This window comes from Schistocerca americana, chromosome X, assembly GCF_021461395.2.
Source record: "Schistocerca americana isolate TAMUIC-IGC-003095 chromosome X, iqSchAmer2.1, whole genome shotgun sequence".
NCBI classification, from domain to species: Eukaryota; Metazoa; Arthropoda; class Insecta; order Orthoptera; family Acrididae; genus Schistocerca; species Schistocerca americana.
The window spans coordinates 955557794-955577058 of NC_060130.1; the positions used below are offsets into that span (position 1 = coordinate 955557794).

At 41.8% G+C, this 19265-nt stretch overlaps 1 protein-coding gene across 2 annotated transcripts in view; it reads right to left on the bottom strand.

Moving 5' to 3' along the window:
* Positions 1–19265, bottom strand: part of LOC124555242 (dihydropyrimidine dehydrogenase [NADP(+)]) — a 285759-nt gene that overhangs the window by 143305 nt on the left and 123189 nt on the right. For both annotated transcript variants that reach the window (XR_006968528.1, XM_047129102.1), the window contains exon 7: positions 7778–7928. Coding sequence is in view for 1 of the 2 variants with exons in the window: in XM_047129102.1 (XP_046985058.1) it covers positions 7778–7928 (151 nt within the window). In the remaining variant the exon portion in view is untranslated. The remainder of the gene's footprint in view (positions 1–7777; positions 7929–19265) is intronic.

The following is a 19265-nucleotide window of genomic DNA, read 5'->3' on the forward strand; positions in this document are numbered from 1 at the left end:
GTTTGCGTGAGAAGCCGTGGAGTCCCTGATCGGCTGCTAGCGTCTCTCACCGACGAGCGGAACAGGAGCCTGCTGATCGATATTGTGCTTTCGTTTCCCGCCTACAGCATTCTGCCGCCGGCCTTTGGCACCAGTTAGAGAGCATCACTGCCAAATTTCTCAAGATAAGTTGAAGATCACTTCTCAGACATGACTGTGTTTCTACTGACTCCAAAGTCGCATGACCTTAACCCTAGTGAGAAAATCTGGGACGCTGTAAAGCTGCATGACGTGGCCCATTTCATGTAGCTTGTATCACACCATCGGCATATTACAATGTCTACCGCGACTCGTAACTACTGGCAATCTTCATCCATGCTTCGAGCACCCAGTGGTGGTGTTCAGTGTGCATGGCAGTCTTTTTACCATGTGACAAGCGGTGAGTAAAAGTACAGGGTTATTACAAATGATTGAAGCGATTTCACAGCTCTACAATAACTTTATTGTTTGAGATATTTTCACAATGCTTTGCACACACATACAAAAACTCAAAAAGTTTTTTTAGGCATTCACAAATGTTCGATATGTGCCCCTTTAGTGATTCGGCAGACATCAAGCCGATAATCAAGTTCCTCCCACACTCGGCGCAGCATGTCCCCATCAATGAGTTCGAAAGCATCGTTGATGCGAGCTCGCAGTTCTGGCACGTTTCTTGGTAGAGGAAGTTTAAACACTGAATCTTTCACATAACCCCACAGAAAGAAATCGCATGGGGTTAAGTCGGGAGAGCGTGGAGGCCATGACACGAATTGCTGATCATGATCTCCACCACGACCGATCCATCGGTTTTCCAATCTCTTGTTTAAGAAATGCCGACCATCATGATGGAAGCGCGGTGGAGCACCATCCTGTTGAAAGATGAAGTCGGCGCTGTCGGTCTCCAGTTGTGGCATGAGCCAGTTTTCCAGCATGTCCAGATACACGTGTCCTGTAACGTTTTTTTTTTCGCAGAAGAAAAAGGGGCCGTAAACTTTAAACCGTGAGATTGCACAAAACATGTTAACTTTTGGTGAATTGCGAATTTGCTGCACAAATGCTTGAGGATTCTCTACCGCCCAGATTCGCACATAGTGTCTGTTCACTTCACCATTAAGAAAAAATGTTGCTTCATCACTGAAACAAGTTTCGCACTGAACGCATCCTCTTCCATGAGCTGTTGCAACCGCGCTGAAAATTCAAAGCGTTTGACTTTGTCATCGAGTGTCAGGGCTTGTAGCAATTGTAAACGGTAAGGCTTCTGCTTTAGCCTTTTCCGTAAGATTTTCCAAACCGTCGGCTGTGGTACGTTTAGCTCCATGCTTGCTTTATCCGTCGACTTCCGCGGGCTACGCGTAAAACTTGCCCGCACGCGTTCAACCGTTTCTTCGCTCACTGCAGGCCGACCCGTTGATTTCCCCTTATAGAGGCATCCAGAAGCTTTAAACTGCTCATACCATCGCCGAATGGAGTTAGCAGTTGCTGGATCTTTGTTGAACTTCGTCCTGTAGTGTCGTTGCACTGTTATGACTGACTGATGTGAGTGCATTTCAAGCACGACATACGCTTTCTCGGCTCCTGTCGCCATTTTGTCTCACTGCGCTCTCGAGCGCTCTGGCGGCAGAAACCTGAAGTGCGGCTTCAGCCGAACAAAACTTTATGAGTTTTTCTACGTATCTGTAGTGTGTCGTGACCATATGTCAATGAATGGAGCTACAGTGAATTTATGAAATCGCTTCAATCATTTGTAATAGCCCTGTACTTGTATGGGCGGTGCGCTGGGGTAGTATGACTTCTCAGCATTTATTGGTTGGTTGGTTTTGGGAGGGGGGAGAGGACCAAACAGTGAGGTCGTCGGTCTCATCGGATTAGGAAAGGATGGGGAAGGAAGTCGGCCGTGCCGTTTCAAAGGAACGATCCCGGAATTTGCCTGAAGCGATTTAGGGAAATCACAGAAAACCTAAATCAGGATGGTCGGACACGAGTTTGATCAGTATTTAGTATCCAGCACTAGACTGACGAGTGATTTTATACTGTGTGGAACATTTGTGCGCTGTTATACGAAGAGAACTCAAAAAGTAAAGGCGATGTTTAAAAAGAAACGTTTTATTTGGAAAAAATCACTGCAGATAACATAATTTTTCCAAACAATCTCCCTCAACCTGTAAACTCTTGGCCCACCTCTTGACAATGTTCCTAAATTCACCCTGTAAAAAAATTTGTGGCGTCATGCACATCCACTTTTGTATTGCCTACACAAACTCATCATCCGATGAAATCTTGGATTCACGTAGGAACTAATTCGTCGGACCAAAAAGGTGGATCTCACTCGGAGATAGATCAGGATTGTACGGTGGGTGATTCAGTAGCACAAAATCAAGATTTTTAGTGCAACAGATTGTTTCCCCATCTGTATGAGATCGAGAATTACCCCGTAGGAATATCACCCCTTCATAAATCTACCCTCTCCTCTTCGTTTTGATTTTGGTCTTCATATCTCGCAGTAGCCCTTCATAAATCTACCCTCTCCTCTTCGTTTTGATTTTGGACTTCATATCTCGCAGTAGCTCACATTAGCTGTAACTGTTCACTGATCGATTTTTGGGAGAGTAATGCATCAACAGCGGCTCTTACATATCCCAAAACACTGTCATCCTCAACTTTCCTGCAAAAGCTTCACTTCTGAACTTCTTTGCCCTAGGCGAAGACGGATATTTCCACATCATCGTCTCCCGATTATCTGTAATTCTTAATGTTTGAGTCATGTCTCATCATCGGTTAATATGTGACTGAGAAAGTCTTTTTGTTCATGTACAAAACACCTTTAACTGATAACGACATTTCCAAACGATCCTGTCTGTATGTGTCAGCTGGTGTGGTACGCATGGAGTACAAACTTTCGATGGTGTGAAGAATCAGGAGTGGTTGCAAATGTTGAACCGCAGCTAATGTTCAATTCATATGCAATATTCTGTAATTCCATGTTGTGTACACGTAGCTCCACCAGCTTGTAACACACCATCGGCATATTGCCATGTTTACCGCGACTCCTAAGTACTCTCAACCTTCTTCCATGCTTCGAGCAACTGTCTCGATGTTCATGTTGAAACGATTCAATGGGTCGCTCCACAAAGCTATTGCCAGTGACGGTGTGTCACGCACACCTTCCATGTCTTATTTCACTGAATGTTCCTCGCACTCCCTCGAGGAGGCTGAGCAGGACGCATTAGATGAGACTGTTCATATTTGACGCCAGTGTAGGTTGCCGTTTGTGAACGTTACCCAATGATCAAGTAGAAATTTCATGTCATAATTAAATTCTGTAGATATATATTAACTGACCCTACAACTTATCTTAGAAAATAGATTAAGGAAAGGCAAACCCACGTTTCTAGCATTGGTAGACTTAGAGAAAGCTTTTGACAATGTTGACTGGAATACTCTCTTTCAAATTATGAAGGTGGCAGGGATAAAATACAGGGAGCGAAAGGCTATTTACAATTTGTACAGAAACCAGATTGCAGTTATAAGAGCCGAGGGGCTTGAAAGGGAAGCAGTGGTTGGGAAGGTAGTGAGACAGGGTTGTAGCCTATCCCCGATGTTATTCAATCTGTATACTGAGGAAGCAGTAAAGGAAACAAAACAAAAATTTGGAGTAGCAATTAAAATCCATGGAGAAGAAATAAAAACTTTGAGGTTTGCCAATGACATTGTAATTCTGTCAGAGGCAGCAAAGGACCTGGAAGAGTAGCTGAACGGAATGGACAGTGTCTTGAAAGGGGGATACAAGATGAACATCAACAAAAGCAAAACGAGGATAATGGAATGTAGTCGAATTAAATCGGGTGATGCTGCGGGAATCAGATTAGGAAATGAGACACTTAAAGTAGTAAAGGAGTTTTGCTATTTGGGGAGCAAAATAACTGATGATGGTCGAAGTAGAGAGGATATAAAATGTAGACTGGCAATGGCAAGGAAAGCGTTTCTGAAGAAGAGAAATTTGTTAACATCGAGTATAGATTTAAGTGTCAGGAAGTCGTTTCTGAAAGTATTTGTATGGAGTGTAACCGTATATGGAAGTGAAACGTGGACGATAAATAGTTTAGACAAAAAGAGAATAGAAGCTTTCGAAATGTGGTGCTACAGAAGAATGCTGAAGATTGGATGGGTAGATCACATAACTAATGAGGAGGTATTGAATAGAATTAGAGAGATGAGAAATCTGTGGCACAACTTGACTAGAAGAAGGGATCGGTTGGTGGGGCATATTCTGAGGCATCAAGGGATCACCAATTTAGTATTGGAGGACAGTGTGGAGGGTAAAAATCGTAGAGGGAGACCAAGAGATGAATACACTAAACAGACTCAGAAAGATGTAGGTTGCAGTAGGTACTGGGAGATGAAGAAGCTTGCACAGGATAGAGTAGCATGGAAAGCTGCATCAAACCAGTCTCTGGACTGAAGACCACAACAACAAGATGTTCCCTCCTGTCTGAGTGTTAGTGGGTATGTATGGCTTGAGAATGAATGATTAGTTTATTGTGTGTTTTGAAGTTACTGTTAGCCGTATCCACAACCACTACTAATAACGGTTACCAGTAACTTCAAAACACACAAGCTGCTTCTCTTCTGCTCTGGTGACCGCCCCGATAAGTGAGTGGAAGGATCAACAAACGAATTTGAACAGATCTAATGTGACGTTCGCCACGACCAAACACAACGACGAACAACGAACAATATATAAAAAAAAAGTGGTCAGCGTGACGAATTGCCGTCCTACGGGTCCGGGTTCGATTACCGGCTGGGTCGGGGATTTTCTCCGCTCAGGGACTGGGTGTTGTGTTGTCTTCATCATCATTTCATCCCCACCGGCGCGCAGGTCGTCCAGTGTGGCGTCGAACGTAATAAAACCTGCACGAAGGCGGCCGGACCTGCCCCGTAAGGGGTCTTCCGCCCAATGACGCCAAACGCTCATTTCCATTTATCATTTTCTGCTCTGGTGTAAGATGGCCAACTTTCCGTCTCTCAGTTTCTCCGTTCCCCCTTTCAAGCTTTATGTCAGGTTGGTCGAGGAGGCCGAGAGGGTGGCTCGAGTAGTGGGCAAGCTCGCCGTCACCTAAAATCTGCGTCCCAGGCACAGTAGCATCCCCAAAGAGGACACTCCATCCATGGGGTCGAGGAAGCTGTGCCTCTGACTGGTTCCGGCGTTGGGTGGGGATAGCGTCGGCTTTGTTGAGACCGGGAGCGTGGTCAGTAGTGGTTGTCCGTTCTGCGGCTGGTGAGTACCCATGTTAAGGGAACGCTCTGCTTAGAGCATTGTGTTAGGCGGGACTGAGCATAACGTAAATTCATAGTGAAATATTTACGTCACTTCAGATTAACTGAAGATTTAGTATTCAAACCTAAAATAGTCGAAATTCGTAGTTCCAGATGAATATCTTAAAGCTACCCCACCGAACGAAACTTCCTAGGTCCAGACAGAGCGACGGAAAGGATTAGTTGGCGATAGGTGGGCTTGATATATTAGTAGTTATATTGATTAGGTGTAGTGTGGTGTGAATGAATTTTTGTACGTGGATTATCTTCCCTTGTCGCGTTGAATGCTATGTATTAAGTATTCAATCAACAGTCAGATTAGCTGACGAATTCCAGTTCGCTCTAGAAAATCTAGGAAGAGAAATACTGGTGGCGACCCTGTTTCTTCTCGTTGAGGTTTGCAGTCTTAGCTGCTTAACCACGCTCATAAAAGGTTTTGTGAGCTTGCTCAGGGTACGAGAAGTAACACCAGTTTAAGGCTAACTAAAGGTGCTTAGACGAACTGGGGTTTTACAATGTCCATTTTCAATGCGAATGGCCTTCCGAATGCTCTCCTTGGTAGACAGATACACGTCGTTTTTTAAAGCGATTTATCCACTACTAATTTTTTTTTCGTTCAGTGTCACCATACAGCAGCTACACTGTGAATAATCTCCGCGGTTTTTGCCCCTTTAGAAGTCGGAAAACAAATCACTCGCTTCCTTTCTTCCTTGGTGCGTACGGGCAACGGAGAGCTCATAATACAATGCTTTGAAATAACTGTGAATAGAGCTATTCACTGAAACAACAAAGCAACCGCGCAAGATCAACAGTGAGGTGAGGACATGTCATTGTTGAGTCTGTGCTGGCAACCTATAGAGCAGAAAAAATTGCCTTACTTACTGACTTGCTCTCAAAATCCGCGATAGTCGCCGGAGTTCTGTGTTATAAAAGAATTGCTGTCCACGACAGCTGAGTATCCCATGAGCCGAACTGTACTGCGAGGGCTCGCCTTAACAGCAGTTCTAATAACGTAATTATTCTCTGGAGCGCGTGTCGTCCAGCGCAGATTGATTTTCAAGGTCGACCCCGCGCCATGAAATTCGCAGTTGTAGCGACGTGCCACCACAGAGGCAACACAAGCATGGCGATGGCGTTCTCTTTGCTCAGCAGTTCTGCTGAAAGGAAACAGGCTAATAAACAAAACCAAAACAAAACCAGTGCGCTTGTTAAGCAACTTTAAAAAAACTAATAACACGTTATTACAGTTCCTCTTGTCCCGCAGACCACTACTTCGTTATACAACATGATCAGAGATGTTATTCGAGGTCTCAGTGGCTTCACACAAGTGATGACTGGCAAAATCTCTTTGCCCTCTCCTGCAAAAGAGGGAGAAGGCTGGACGCAGAGCCGAGCCTGCGTCCAATCTTCTGGGATACTGATACAGTTATGATTCGTCAGCACTTAAACAGAAAACGTGCTAGTTAGTTTTTCGACTTAAGTGTGAAACTCGTTGACTGTTCGCCGTTCTATAAAAATATGTAAAACGCTTTCATTTTAATTCACCTGACAGTCACGTGAAAAAATATTAGATAGAGGTGACATGATGCTACTTTGGCAAAAATATTAGAATACGTATTGATTTAAAAATATGCGGCTTCGTAAATATCCACTGAGAATGATTGTACACGGTTTCAAAATAATATCGAAAAGCTTCGATGTGTTGCAGAGTATGCCTGGATGAAGAAAGATAGTATAAGAACTCATGTCTGAAAACGTCATTCAGTAATGGCACAAACGATTAAAATGTGAGGATCAGGATCTACCTGAGCAGCAAAAACAGTCAAGACTCACAAATAACAATGCAGGTGTGGGCAATTCGACGATTTATTTTAACGTAATGGAAGAGAAACACAAAACAGAAAAATCGTTATACAGTCTATACTAACTTTCTTAATTTATTCAGCTGCTTTTAACGAGAAAATGGTCGAATTTTGTTTGTTTCCATGTAAGTTCGTTGAAAATCTTTACATAATTCTTAAACTGACTGAAAATGATGTTTGCAACTTTAGCACGACATCTCAGGATTCCTTTGGTCTCAAGCTTCCGTCCCAAATGCTGGGGGTCACAGAGACTACAGTTTGTCCACGAGTGTCTTATATTGGGCCTCTCTGAAAGATGTGTCCCACTTCGCCGCAATTCTCATTATAGATAGAGGCATTTCATTGTTCTCCCGGATGCTGATTTTATGTATTCATGCGACTTCTTACAGCTTTAGAATCTTTCGGTGAGATATTTGGTTGGTATTACTGAATCCGGAGTCGTATTGCTCGTACTGAAATTGAACACCACTCAGTTTCTCCTTATGTGAGCAGGTGACGCAGTTACAAAAGGTTCTTTTTTACTTGTGATATATCTCTTGATAATAGCCAGTGTATGGTTTAGAAATATGAAATGAAGAACTGACCTGGTTTACTTCCCTTGGAAACTGCAGGGAGGAAGTCCTTTGAAGTGAAGAAACCCATATCCGCCGTGAGACCCTCAAATATGGGGCTCAATTTAGGGTGTGGAAGACCGATGCCCAGGAAAATCACTTCGTATCCATCAGATTTCAGTTTCTGCAACATATTCAACGAAAATTGGCCTTAATTATAACTCAAGTAAGAGCAATTGTCGTGTCCAATAAAAAAGCTTTATAATCTACACAGTTCTAAGGTTTTAATTAATTAGTGCTGCGATGATTGCTGCTTCGGACGTAACACAGCTACGGAAAGGAAAGTAAATGATTTGCAGCTAGAAGACATGAGAGATGACGCGCTAAAGGCCAAAGATTGAGTGGACGGACAGAGATAACATGCAAATCTAGGTGAGATTTCTTCTGTGTTTCTAGTGCATTAATTGGCATTAGCTCTAAAGAAGATAACTTAAACAATAATATTATTATATGTGCATGTTTATTTTGCACCTGTTGACTAGTTATTAGAATGTGATACCTCTGTCATCTTCTTATAGGCAGTCAAGGGAGATGAAACAGCTATTGTTATTTCCGCAGTAACAGCCTTTACTATCGATAATTTCTCTGTAATGAAAAAAATTACGTCTTCTTCGGTTTGGTCTATTGCTCTGCTGTTTCAGAAAATTTCAACAAGCAAAAATAGTGGAGACAAGAGAATATAATTTAGTAAAGTACGCTGGTGGGCAAAACTTAATGACGAAAACAACTTTCGCATGATGTGTCACTACCAAGTAACGTGGTATTGTAACGTATTACTATCTTTACGACGTTTCTCATCGAGCCATATACGTTATCTCGCATTTCTAACTGCTTCGTTCACACAAATATAGACAAAAATTCGGAAATTCTGGGTCGCCACCAGCCCAAGCCCTTCGTAACCATTTAGAAAAAAACTGAGCTGGAAAATTATTAGTTTAATTACTTTAATAATTTAACTGCAAGTATGCAAATTTCTTTAAGTAGCCAGATAAATAGCACTTCATGTCGTGCATGAAGCAACTTGATTAATTCAGGATTGGAAATCGGAGTAAGTGGGTAAGATCAACACCACAGAATTTATCTTTCACGTAGATTATTTACGGTATCTAAATATTTTGTTGCACATCCTAACCACACATAACTGGTGCCTCACTAGAAATATTTAAGTAAGAGCCGGCCGAAGTGGCCGTGCGGTTAAAGGCGCTGCAGTCTGGAACCGCAAGACCGCTACGGTCGCAGGTTCGAATCCTGCCTCGGGCATGGATGTTTGTGATGTCCTTAGGTTAGTTAGGTTTAAGTAGTTCTAAATTCTAGGGGACTAATAACCTCAGCAGTTGAGTCCCATAGTGCTCAGAGCCATTTGAACCATTTAAGTAAGAATTACGTGAGCATGTAACAGAGCACAATTTAACTACAGCAAGAAGAAACACAGAAAACGGAGGTGGGAGACAATGATACTATCATCTCCTTTGCATTCATACAATAAAAATATCTCAGTGGGATCTGCATTAAGATTCTACATATGCACTATTCTGGACAGAGGTTTAAACAATGCACGAGGTTGTGCGATAATGATTGAATATACTAACTGCGTCTGCTGCTTGCAAACGACCGAACTAGAGCACGTGGTGCAGACCGATTCAAACTGTTGTGCCGCTTTGTAGAAAGCGCACGAAAGAACAGATATTCTCGCAGAAATTATAGCTCATTAAACAAGCAAACTGTTAAAATAAAGCCTATTGTGGTGCATTGGTGGACCAGAAGGGTCATTGATTACCAAACACGTGGCACAAAATCGACACACAAAGACAAAAGCAACTTCCACAAAATACAAGATTAAAAATCATTAAAAATGATACTCGCTTCGACACACTATTACATGGTTGAAGTGATCCTAATCAACTTTTACTAATCAGATTTACCGTTTGAAATTGTACTTCATTGTTGTTCAAAATGAACAAATTAACTTCCACACTTAACTCAAAAACCCAAAAATCGCCTACTTAAAGCAATATAATTATGGCACATTCGGAAAAATAACTCGCTTCACACACTTCAGTTAAGCTGAAGTTCTTAAATATTTCAACAGTTAAAGATAACGAAGTCCTAACTCAACCTGCTTCCCATCACCCGAAACCCCTCTAAGAGCTACGATCCGTACTCACCAAGCGTTCATTGAAGAGTGCCGCTTTCTCTTTCGAAATTACCTAGCTCCCCGTGCAGCGGAAGCTACCAGAGGGGTAGCCCTCCGTCCCCAACCTCACACACAAAAACAGCCTTCGACACAGCCTTCGACTAAGATGAGTAAACCTCTCTGTTCAGGTATTGGAAACCTAAGTTGGTCATCCTGTGCTCTCCTTCGAACGAGAAGCAACATTCAGCGTTTCACACAGAACAAAACCGAAACCCCACATTAAAACACACATATAATATTCAATAGGCCTTATTTGAGTGCTCAGCCATTCTGGAAGAGTTCATGAATTGAGCTAAAATCAGGTAGTAAAGTGAATAAGTTGTACCGAATTCGGAAAGCGTCTTATGAAACAACTTCACAGAGACGTTTCAGTATCTAATCACCTCGATATCGACGGGACGTTAAACTCTAATCTCCCTTCCTTTCTTACAAGTAACACAGCTCGACGAAACTTGGACAATACACAGGAATAACCGCTACAGCATATTAAAGAAGGTAACTGAAAGAAAAACGCAACGAGACAAACAGAAACGACACTTTTATTCAAAGACAGTAATCACACTGGAGTCACCGGGATTTATGATGGTCCCCTGGTCATTTCAGAAGGCGGGACACGGTTGTTAATAGGGTGTGTAACCACCACGGACAGCAAAAATGGTTCAAATGGCTCTGAGCACTATGGGACTTAACTGCTGATGTCATCAGTCCCCTAGAACTTCGAACTACTTAAACCTAAGTAACCTAAGGACACCACACACATCCATGCCCGAGGCAGGATTCGAACCTGCGACCGTTGCAGTCGCGCGGTATCAGACTGTAGCGCCTAGAACCGCTCGGCCACCCTGGCCGGCCCACGGACAGCATTACATGCTCTGTAATATGCTCTCATGATGGCCAGAAGGTAGGACGTTCCATTCCTCCAACAGCGCGATTGGAAACTGCTGGATAGCTATTGGTGCATTTCGACGTGCTGGAATATTTCTCTCCAACACATCCCACACGTTTTCGAAAGGATTTAAGTCGGGGGAACAAGCAGGCTAGTCCATTCAGCGAATACTTCCTCATTCCAAGACCTCCTCCACCTGCGAAATTCGATGCCGTAGCGAATCGAAATACAGAAAAATGTATTGAGCACCGAAAACACCCCAGAAAGGATGCATATGGACAAGGAGCTCAGTGTCACAATAACGTTGACGGATGAGTAAACCGTGTTCAAAGATTTGGAGGTCAGTACGCCCATGCACATACGTCCCCACACTATAATACCTGGATGATCAAATCGTTCATTTAGGTATGCTGCACGCACTCTCATATGTCGAGAGGTGGAAACATATAATGCACCTAGGAACGTTGTCGAGCATGATAGTTTTGATCGTCCAGTTGGTATGGTGTGGGTAGGCATAATGTTGCATGACCTTCAAAGTTCTGAACAAGGTATACTCACCAGTCAACTTCTTGACACTGGACTCCATCTCCATGTGCGACTTTTCAGGTGTGTGTTCAGCTCTTACTCCAATTTAATTGCTGACAGTTGCGACCGCACCGAACAGCACAAGTGGAGAGGTCCTGGTAACGAGAGAATATTTGACAAATGGATGGGCCCGCCGTTCCCCCGACTTAATCCCATCGAGCACAGTGATATGTGATGAGAAGACGTATTGCACCCCTTCCGCCGGAGGTTCGAGCCCTCCCTCAGGCGCGTGTGTGTGTGTGTGTGTGTGTGTGTGTGTGTGTGTGTGTGTTAGGAATTGACGCACACTTGAACATTAGACGTATTGCAACACGTCCACAGGGACTAATAAGCATCCAGCAGTTATCAACTGCGCTGGTGGAGGCAAAGAACGCCCAACCTTACCAACCTTGTGGCCAACCAGCATGCGAGCATGTTGCGCGGCATGCGTTGCCGTCTGTTGTGAACATGCACCCCATTAAGAAGCACGGACCGCCTTTTATAACATCCAATGAACCATCATAAATAGTGACGACTTCAGTGAAATTATTGTCTTTGAGCAAAAGTGTCATTTATGTTCGTCTCATTATTTCTTTCAGTTGCCTTCTGCACTTTACGGAAGCAGTTCTTCCTATGTATCGTCCATATTTCATTGAGCTACGTTACTTGGCACTGACACATCATGCAAAAGTTATTTTCGCCCTTACGTTTTGCACACCGCTGTATTTACTCGTGGCACAGAGTATAGTTATTTTTGCTTACGACACTATGCAGTTCTGAATAAAAATACAGGAAGCGTTCAAGTATGCAGAAACGCATTAGGCGTTTATTATCAGGTTCCGAAATTTGTACATTTTGTGTAACTGCAAGTACAGGGCTATTCAAAAAGAAGGAAGAGATTTCGAACATTTATATTTTCCAAATTACAAAAGTAGCAACGTTCCTGGACAGCAACAGTTTAAGATTTGAGCAGTCCAGGTAGACGCCCCAATCACGGCCGGATTGGCACTGTTTCCTTCTTCTTAATGGAGGAAACTGTGATAGGACTAACCTATCTAGACACGCTTCAAAACTGGTTACTTCCACAACTTGAAGATGATTCAGATGACTTCATCTTCACGCAAGATGGTGTCCGGCCTCATTTCTCAAAGCACGCCCGGCGTTACCTGAATGACACCATTCCAGGACGTTGGATTGGAAGAGAAGGAGCAGAAGATAAACTTCATTGCCGGTGGCCTCCCAGGTCTCCACCCCTCACACTTTATGTCTTTTATACGTGGGATTACATAAGAGACAGCGTTTTTATCCCCACTCTTTAAAGCCTGCTACATCGCATTGTTGAAGCTGTGAATTCGATAACGAGAGACAGCTGCTTCGTGTATGGCAGGAAACGAGCCGCCGTTTTGATATTTGTCGTGTAACACATGGTGCTCACATTGAATGCATAAAAATTTGAACTTTTCTCTTTCCAGTAACGTTGAAATTGTGTTTATATTTATTGTAAAAAATATGGTTCAAATGGCTCTGAGGACTATGGGACTGAACACCTGAGGTCATCAGTTCCATGGAACTTAGAACTACCTAAACCTAAATAAGCTAAGGACATCACACACATCCATGCCCAAGGCAGGATTCGAACCTGCGACCGTAGCAGTCGTGCGGTGTCGAACTGAAGCGCCTAGAATCGCTTGGCCACCGCGGCCGGCTATATATATTGTAGTTTGGAATCAATAAATGTTTGAAATCTGTTCCTTCTTTTTGAATAGTCCTGTACCAGAGACAAAAGGCTAACAATAAGCCGCGCGGGATTAGCCGAGCGGTCTTAGGCGCTGCAGTCATGGACTGTGTGGCTGGTCCCGGCGAAGGTTCGAGTCCTCCCTCGGGCATGGGTGTGTGTGTTTGTCCTTAGGATAATTTAGGTTAAGCAGTGTGTAAGCTTAGGAACTGATGACCTTAGCAGTTAAGTACCATAAGATTTCACACACGTTTGAACATCTTCGATAACAATAAGTTGGTTTTTCGTTTATTTGAATAGGCTAGTGACGTATTAATCAATATTTCGTGATATTTCAGTTTTAGAAAGAACGAATTCATTACGCATAGAAATACTACAACAGTAGTATTTGCAACCATCTCGCAGGCACCTCTTTAAGGTTTTAGATATTTTACTTACGGGTTCGTAATAAATAATTTTGCTCGATGAAACTTGTAAATATTTCATAGGAGTTCGCAAAGCCACTGACACTCCACAGTTACTGCACTATGTGGAATGTAGCATTAGCTACATCTTTTGAAAGACGATTTCGGCAGATAAAAGAAGTGAATTATGCTGCTATAGAATGATTGTTCGCCTTCCCAATCACGTCAGATCCATACAAGACAGAAAAATGAATATCAAAGAGGAAATATTTCTTCTGAACTAATAATTGTTTTCCACAGATGAACATTATTTGGAGACATAAAATTTAACCATAGACATCTGCTGTCGTTAGCTACAGCACCTTCCACTATGAAGAGATTAAATCTAAAGGGGAAGCATTTATCCATGTTTAATTATGTTAAGAGTCTCTCAACCGACGAGTTCCGCACCACATCAGAAATGATCTGCGGAATATTTAACTACCTAACTATCGATTCCTATCCACAGCCTTGGCTGAAACTTCATGGAATGAAACATGGGGCTAACTAACTTACTAAGATACTGCATAACACACCATGCCAGGTACTTCTATGGTTCGTTGTTGGAGACTGTGTTATACTGTGTTATATTAAGAAAAGTTATTAAAAAATCCAGGAGTATGTGTATCATGTCTGAAATCAGCAACTCTGATAATAAAATTAAAACAATTTGGAATATTATTAAAAGAGAAACAGGTCAACCAAGAGCAGAGGAAGGCAGTATTACCATCAAATTGAATGAAAACTTTACGAACAAAAAGTCAGAAGTTGAAAATATTTTTAATAATCATTTTCTAAATGTTGTGGATATAGTAGGATCCAGGTGTTCATTAGAAGATGCTAGGCTGTTAATGGAAGAGGCCATACCTATGCAATTTGATACAACTGAAATCTCACCCACTTCTCCCTCTGAAATTAGGAAAATAATAAACTTGCTTAAAAGCAAAAACTCACATGGAATTGATGGCATTTCCAGCAGAATACTAAAAGCTTGTTCTCAACAGATAAGTAAGATTCTCAGCCACCTGTGTAATAGCTCTCTGGAACAGGGCATTTTCCCTGATAGACTGAAATATGCTATTGTTATACCTTTGCATAAAAAGGGGGATAGATCTGATGTCAACAATTACCGTCCAATCTCCCTTCTAACAGCTTTATCCAAAATTTTTGAGAAAGTAATGTATTCAAGAGTAGCTTCACATATCTGTAAAAATGAAGTACTAACAAAATGTCAGTTTGGTTTCCAGAAAGGTTTTTCAACAGAAAATGCCATATATGCTTTCACCAGTCAAATTTTGAATGATCTGAATAACCGAACACCACCCATTGGGATTTTTTGTGATCTCTCAAAGGCTTTTGATTGTGTAAATCATGAAATTCTGCTAGACAAGCTCAAGTATTGTGGCATGAGTGGGACAGTGCACAAATGGTTTAATTCGTACCTAACTGGAAGAGTGCAGAAAGTTGAAATAAGTAGTTCTCGTAACATGCAAAGATCAGCACATTCCTCAAACTGGGGAACTATCAAGAATGGGGTTCCACAAGGGTCAGTCTTGGGTCCTTTGTTGTTCTTATTATATATTAATGACTTGCCATTCTATATTCATGAAGAGGCAAAGTTAGTTCTCTTCGCTGATGATACAAGTATAGTAATCACACCTGAGAAACAAGAATTAACTGATGAAATTGTCAATACTGTCTTTCAGAAAATTGCTAAGTGGTTCCTTGTAAACGGACTCTCACTGAATTTTGATAAGACACAGTACATACAGTTCCGTACAGTGAATGGTATGACACCATTAATAAATATAGACCTTAATCAGAAGCATATAGCTAAGGTAGAATATTCCAAATTTTTAGGTATGTCCATTGATGAGAGATTAAATTGGAAGAAACACATTGATGATCTGCTGAAACGTTTGAGTTCAGCTACTTATGCAATAAGGGTCATTGCAAATTTTGGTGATAAACATCTTAGTAAATTAGCTTACTACGCCTATTTTCACTCATTGCTTTCATATGGCATCATATTTTGGGGTAATTCATCACTGAGGAATAAAGTATTTATTGCACAAAAGCGTGTAATCAGAATAATAGCTGGAGTCCACCCAAGATCATCCTGCAGACATTTATTTAAGGATCTAGGGATATTCACAGTAGCTTCTCAGTATATATACTCTCTTATGAAATTTGTTATTAACAACCAAACCCAATTCAAAAGTAATAGCAGTGTGCATAACTACAATACTAGGAGAAAGGACGATCTTCACTATTCAAGATTAAATCTAACTTCGGCACAGAAAGGGGTGAATTATACTGGCACTAAAGTCTTTGGTCACTTACCAAATAGTATCAAAAGTCTGACAGATAACCAACAAGTATTTAAGAAGAAATTAAAAGAATTTCTGAATGACAACTCCTTCTACTCCATAGAGGAATTTTTAGATATAAATTAAGAAAAAAAATTAAAAAAAAAAAATAAAAAAATAAATTAAAAAAAAATAAAATAAAAAATAAAGAAAAACAAAAAAACACAAAAAATAAAGTTGTTATATTAACTTAAGTATGTTGTTAAATTAACCTAATTATGTCATGTATTGGAAAATTCGACTCGTTCCACATCATTACGAAATATCGTATTCATGATCCATGGAACTAGTATTAATCTAATCTAATCTAATCTAACTGGCAGCAGTCCACAGAGAACGATTATATGGGGAGGCTTGATCCTGCGGTGAAATACCCGCTGAATGTGAACATTGAACAACGAGTCGTTACCGCTATTATGGAAAGCTTGTAGAAGAAGTGGAGCCAACTGGATCCTAGTGTTAACGCGCTTAAGATCAGTGCTGTAGGATTGGCTTTATATCTGTTGGTGCAACTTCCTACAAGAATGAAATCACTGAGCGATGAGGGATTCGTCAATGTATGTAGGGCATGACTGAAAATGAGTCTTTTCTATGCCGATCCAAGAAATTATACATTAAGCTCGTGTTTTGTAGATCACAGTAGAGTGGTCCAACGTGAATTTGTTTATCACTGACCGGTGAATTACAGTGCCTCTGTCAGAGAATATTTCCTAAAGGCAGTCAGCACGCCGCGGCACAGTCTGTACTCACGATCTGGGTGCAGACGGGATAGTCCATTGTCAACGGTCAGTAGAAGTTTGAAGTGTTACTTATTGTGCGCTGAGAATCTTATAAGTGTTTCGGTTCTGATATCTTAGGTGCTACTGTATGGACATTGCCACTGTTACTGGCCTTTCAGAACGCCTGGTGGTTACCGTCCGTTCAGAAATATCTAGGTCATCTCCAGCTTCGCTGTGAAGCAATAAATATAGAATAATTATGATTTCGGTGGTCAGTGCAGCAGACATTGTGGAGAGATTTTTCTTTTAAGAAATATATTGTATTTGAACGATAAGAGCGGGTTCGCACATGCGGACATATGTTACTCTTTTGGACCAGAGCGGCGTGCAGACTATGAATTGGGCCTCAGTGAGCGATCAGTGAGTGAAACAGACGGCGGTACTTCGTCCTAACGTGACTTGCTGTTGCAGCGCGCCGATTTAGCTGTGCGCTCCCTGACTTTGCTTGCCCTGAGCAAGTCTAATGACGCGACAAATATTCTACTGCGCTCTGGAACAAAAATAACCTCGCTAGTAGTTTATAAATATTAGTTTCAATTAATACATTGGTAGATGGTCACCAGTTTCTCCTGATCCCATGATTTCGATGAAGTAACTTATAGCTACTGATTAATTGGCCCTTTCAGACGCTCACTCAAAAATCTTTCAGTCCTTTCGTTGGACTGGCTAGTGTTCTCCCCGTATAAGTTATTCAGAGTAAAAAGTAACTGACAATTTAAATTCTAAAATTCTGACGTTTAAAATCTACAGACAAGGTTCAAAACAAGGGATAATCAAACTTGTTCATTCCTTCCTGTTTTCGCCTCATTCGCGATATGTAGCAGAGGTCGGATGACGCCACCACCTAGCTGTTGGCCGGTTACATATAAACAAGTCAGCTTGCTGGGCTTTTCTGATTTGTATAGGCAACGTATTACGTCTTTATAGCCTCTGAGGTTGTTGCGAGCATTGAGAGATGAAACATTCGACAAGGGAACATGTCTCAGACTATGGCATAAAACTCACACACCTATAATCTACACAACTCTAATTTATTTAGTCTAACGTCATCTATTCAAAAGTGATGTAAAGCAAAAGGGAACGAATTTAACGAACGACGTGGTTGACACTGAATCTTACGTCATTAATTTCAAGAGACTCTCTCTGGTCCTTTATAATTACAAGTGAATATCACTTAACAGAAGTTCTGTAAATCAGGACTAGGCTACATGTACTATTCCGTCAGACTGTGAACAAATAACTGCCTTCTGCTATCCCACTTTTTGTTGATTCTGTCTCCTCAGATCTCTTTCGTGTCGCAATTTTGCGCAAATTCCTTCACCTAAATCTACATCTACATTTACATCTTTGGTCCGCAGCCCATCTTACGGTCACCTTTTTCTTCTGCTGCTTCAGTCCCGAATGGTTCGCGGGAAGAATGATTGCTGGTAAACCTCCGTGTGAGTTCGAACCTCTCTAATTTTATCTTAATAGTCTGTCCACGAGATGTAGGTAGAAGGAAGCAATGTATTGGTTGATTTTTCAAAGAACGTACACTCTCGGAATTTTTAACAGAATACACCATGATGTAGGACGCCTCTCTTGCAGCTTCTGCCACTGCAGTTGGCTGACAATCTCCGTGGCGCTTTCGCGCTTACTACAGGAATCTGTAACGAAAGGCACAGCTTTTCTTTGGACCTTTCCTATTTCCTCTCTCATTCCTATATGATACGGATCCCATACTGACGAGCAATATTCAAGTGCTGTCAGTACGAGGGCTTTGTAAGTTACCTCCACTGTGGGTGGACTACGTTTCCTGAGGATCCTTGAATAGATGTACTACCTAAAGCGACATATGAGACTGTCTCGGAAGCGAGCTCGGATATCCAAATGCTAAGGCGACTGCTCGCGATAAGCGGGAAATCCGGGTTCGAGTCCCTGTCTGGCAAAAAATTTCGTATGTCTCCTTAGATAATACATCTATACCTATTGCAGGTAAGCCGGATTTCAGGAATACATTTCAGAACAAAACGGGTCCAGAAAATATCTCGGGCGATCAAAAAGTGTTTGAGGGTGTTGCTGCTTGCTTATATGCAACATAGCGCGACTCCGATGCGGGTATATAAGCACCGACATGCAGGCAAGGGATTAGTGTGGCATTCATGTCTTTCCGACGTGTGTGCGAAAAAATCGGCGACGTGGGCTATGGCTGCGTTATTACCAAATGCGCCCAAACGGGACTAATGTGCTGTTATTCTTTTCTTGGCTGCCGAAGGACAAACATCGGTAGACATCCATCGGAGAATGAAGAATGTCTATAGGGTAATATGTCTGTCAAAAACCACTATCGTGAAATGGTGCTGTTGCTTCTTGATAACGCACGTCCCTATATCGCAAATGTCGTAACGCAGAAGTTACGCCAACTGAACTGGAAAACACTCGAACATCCACCATATAGTCCTGATCTCTCCCCATGGGATTATCACCCCTTAGGTCCCTTGAAAAAATCCTT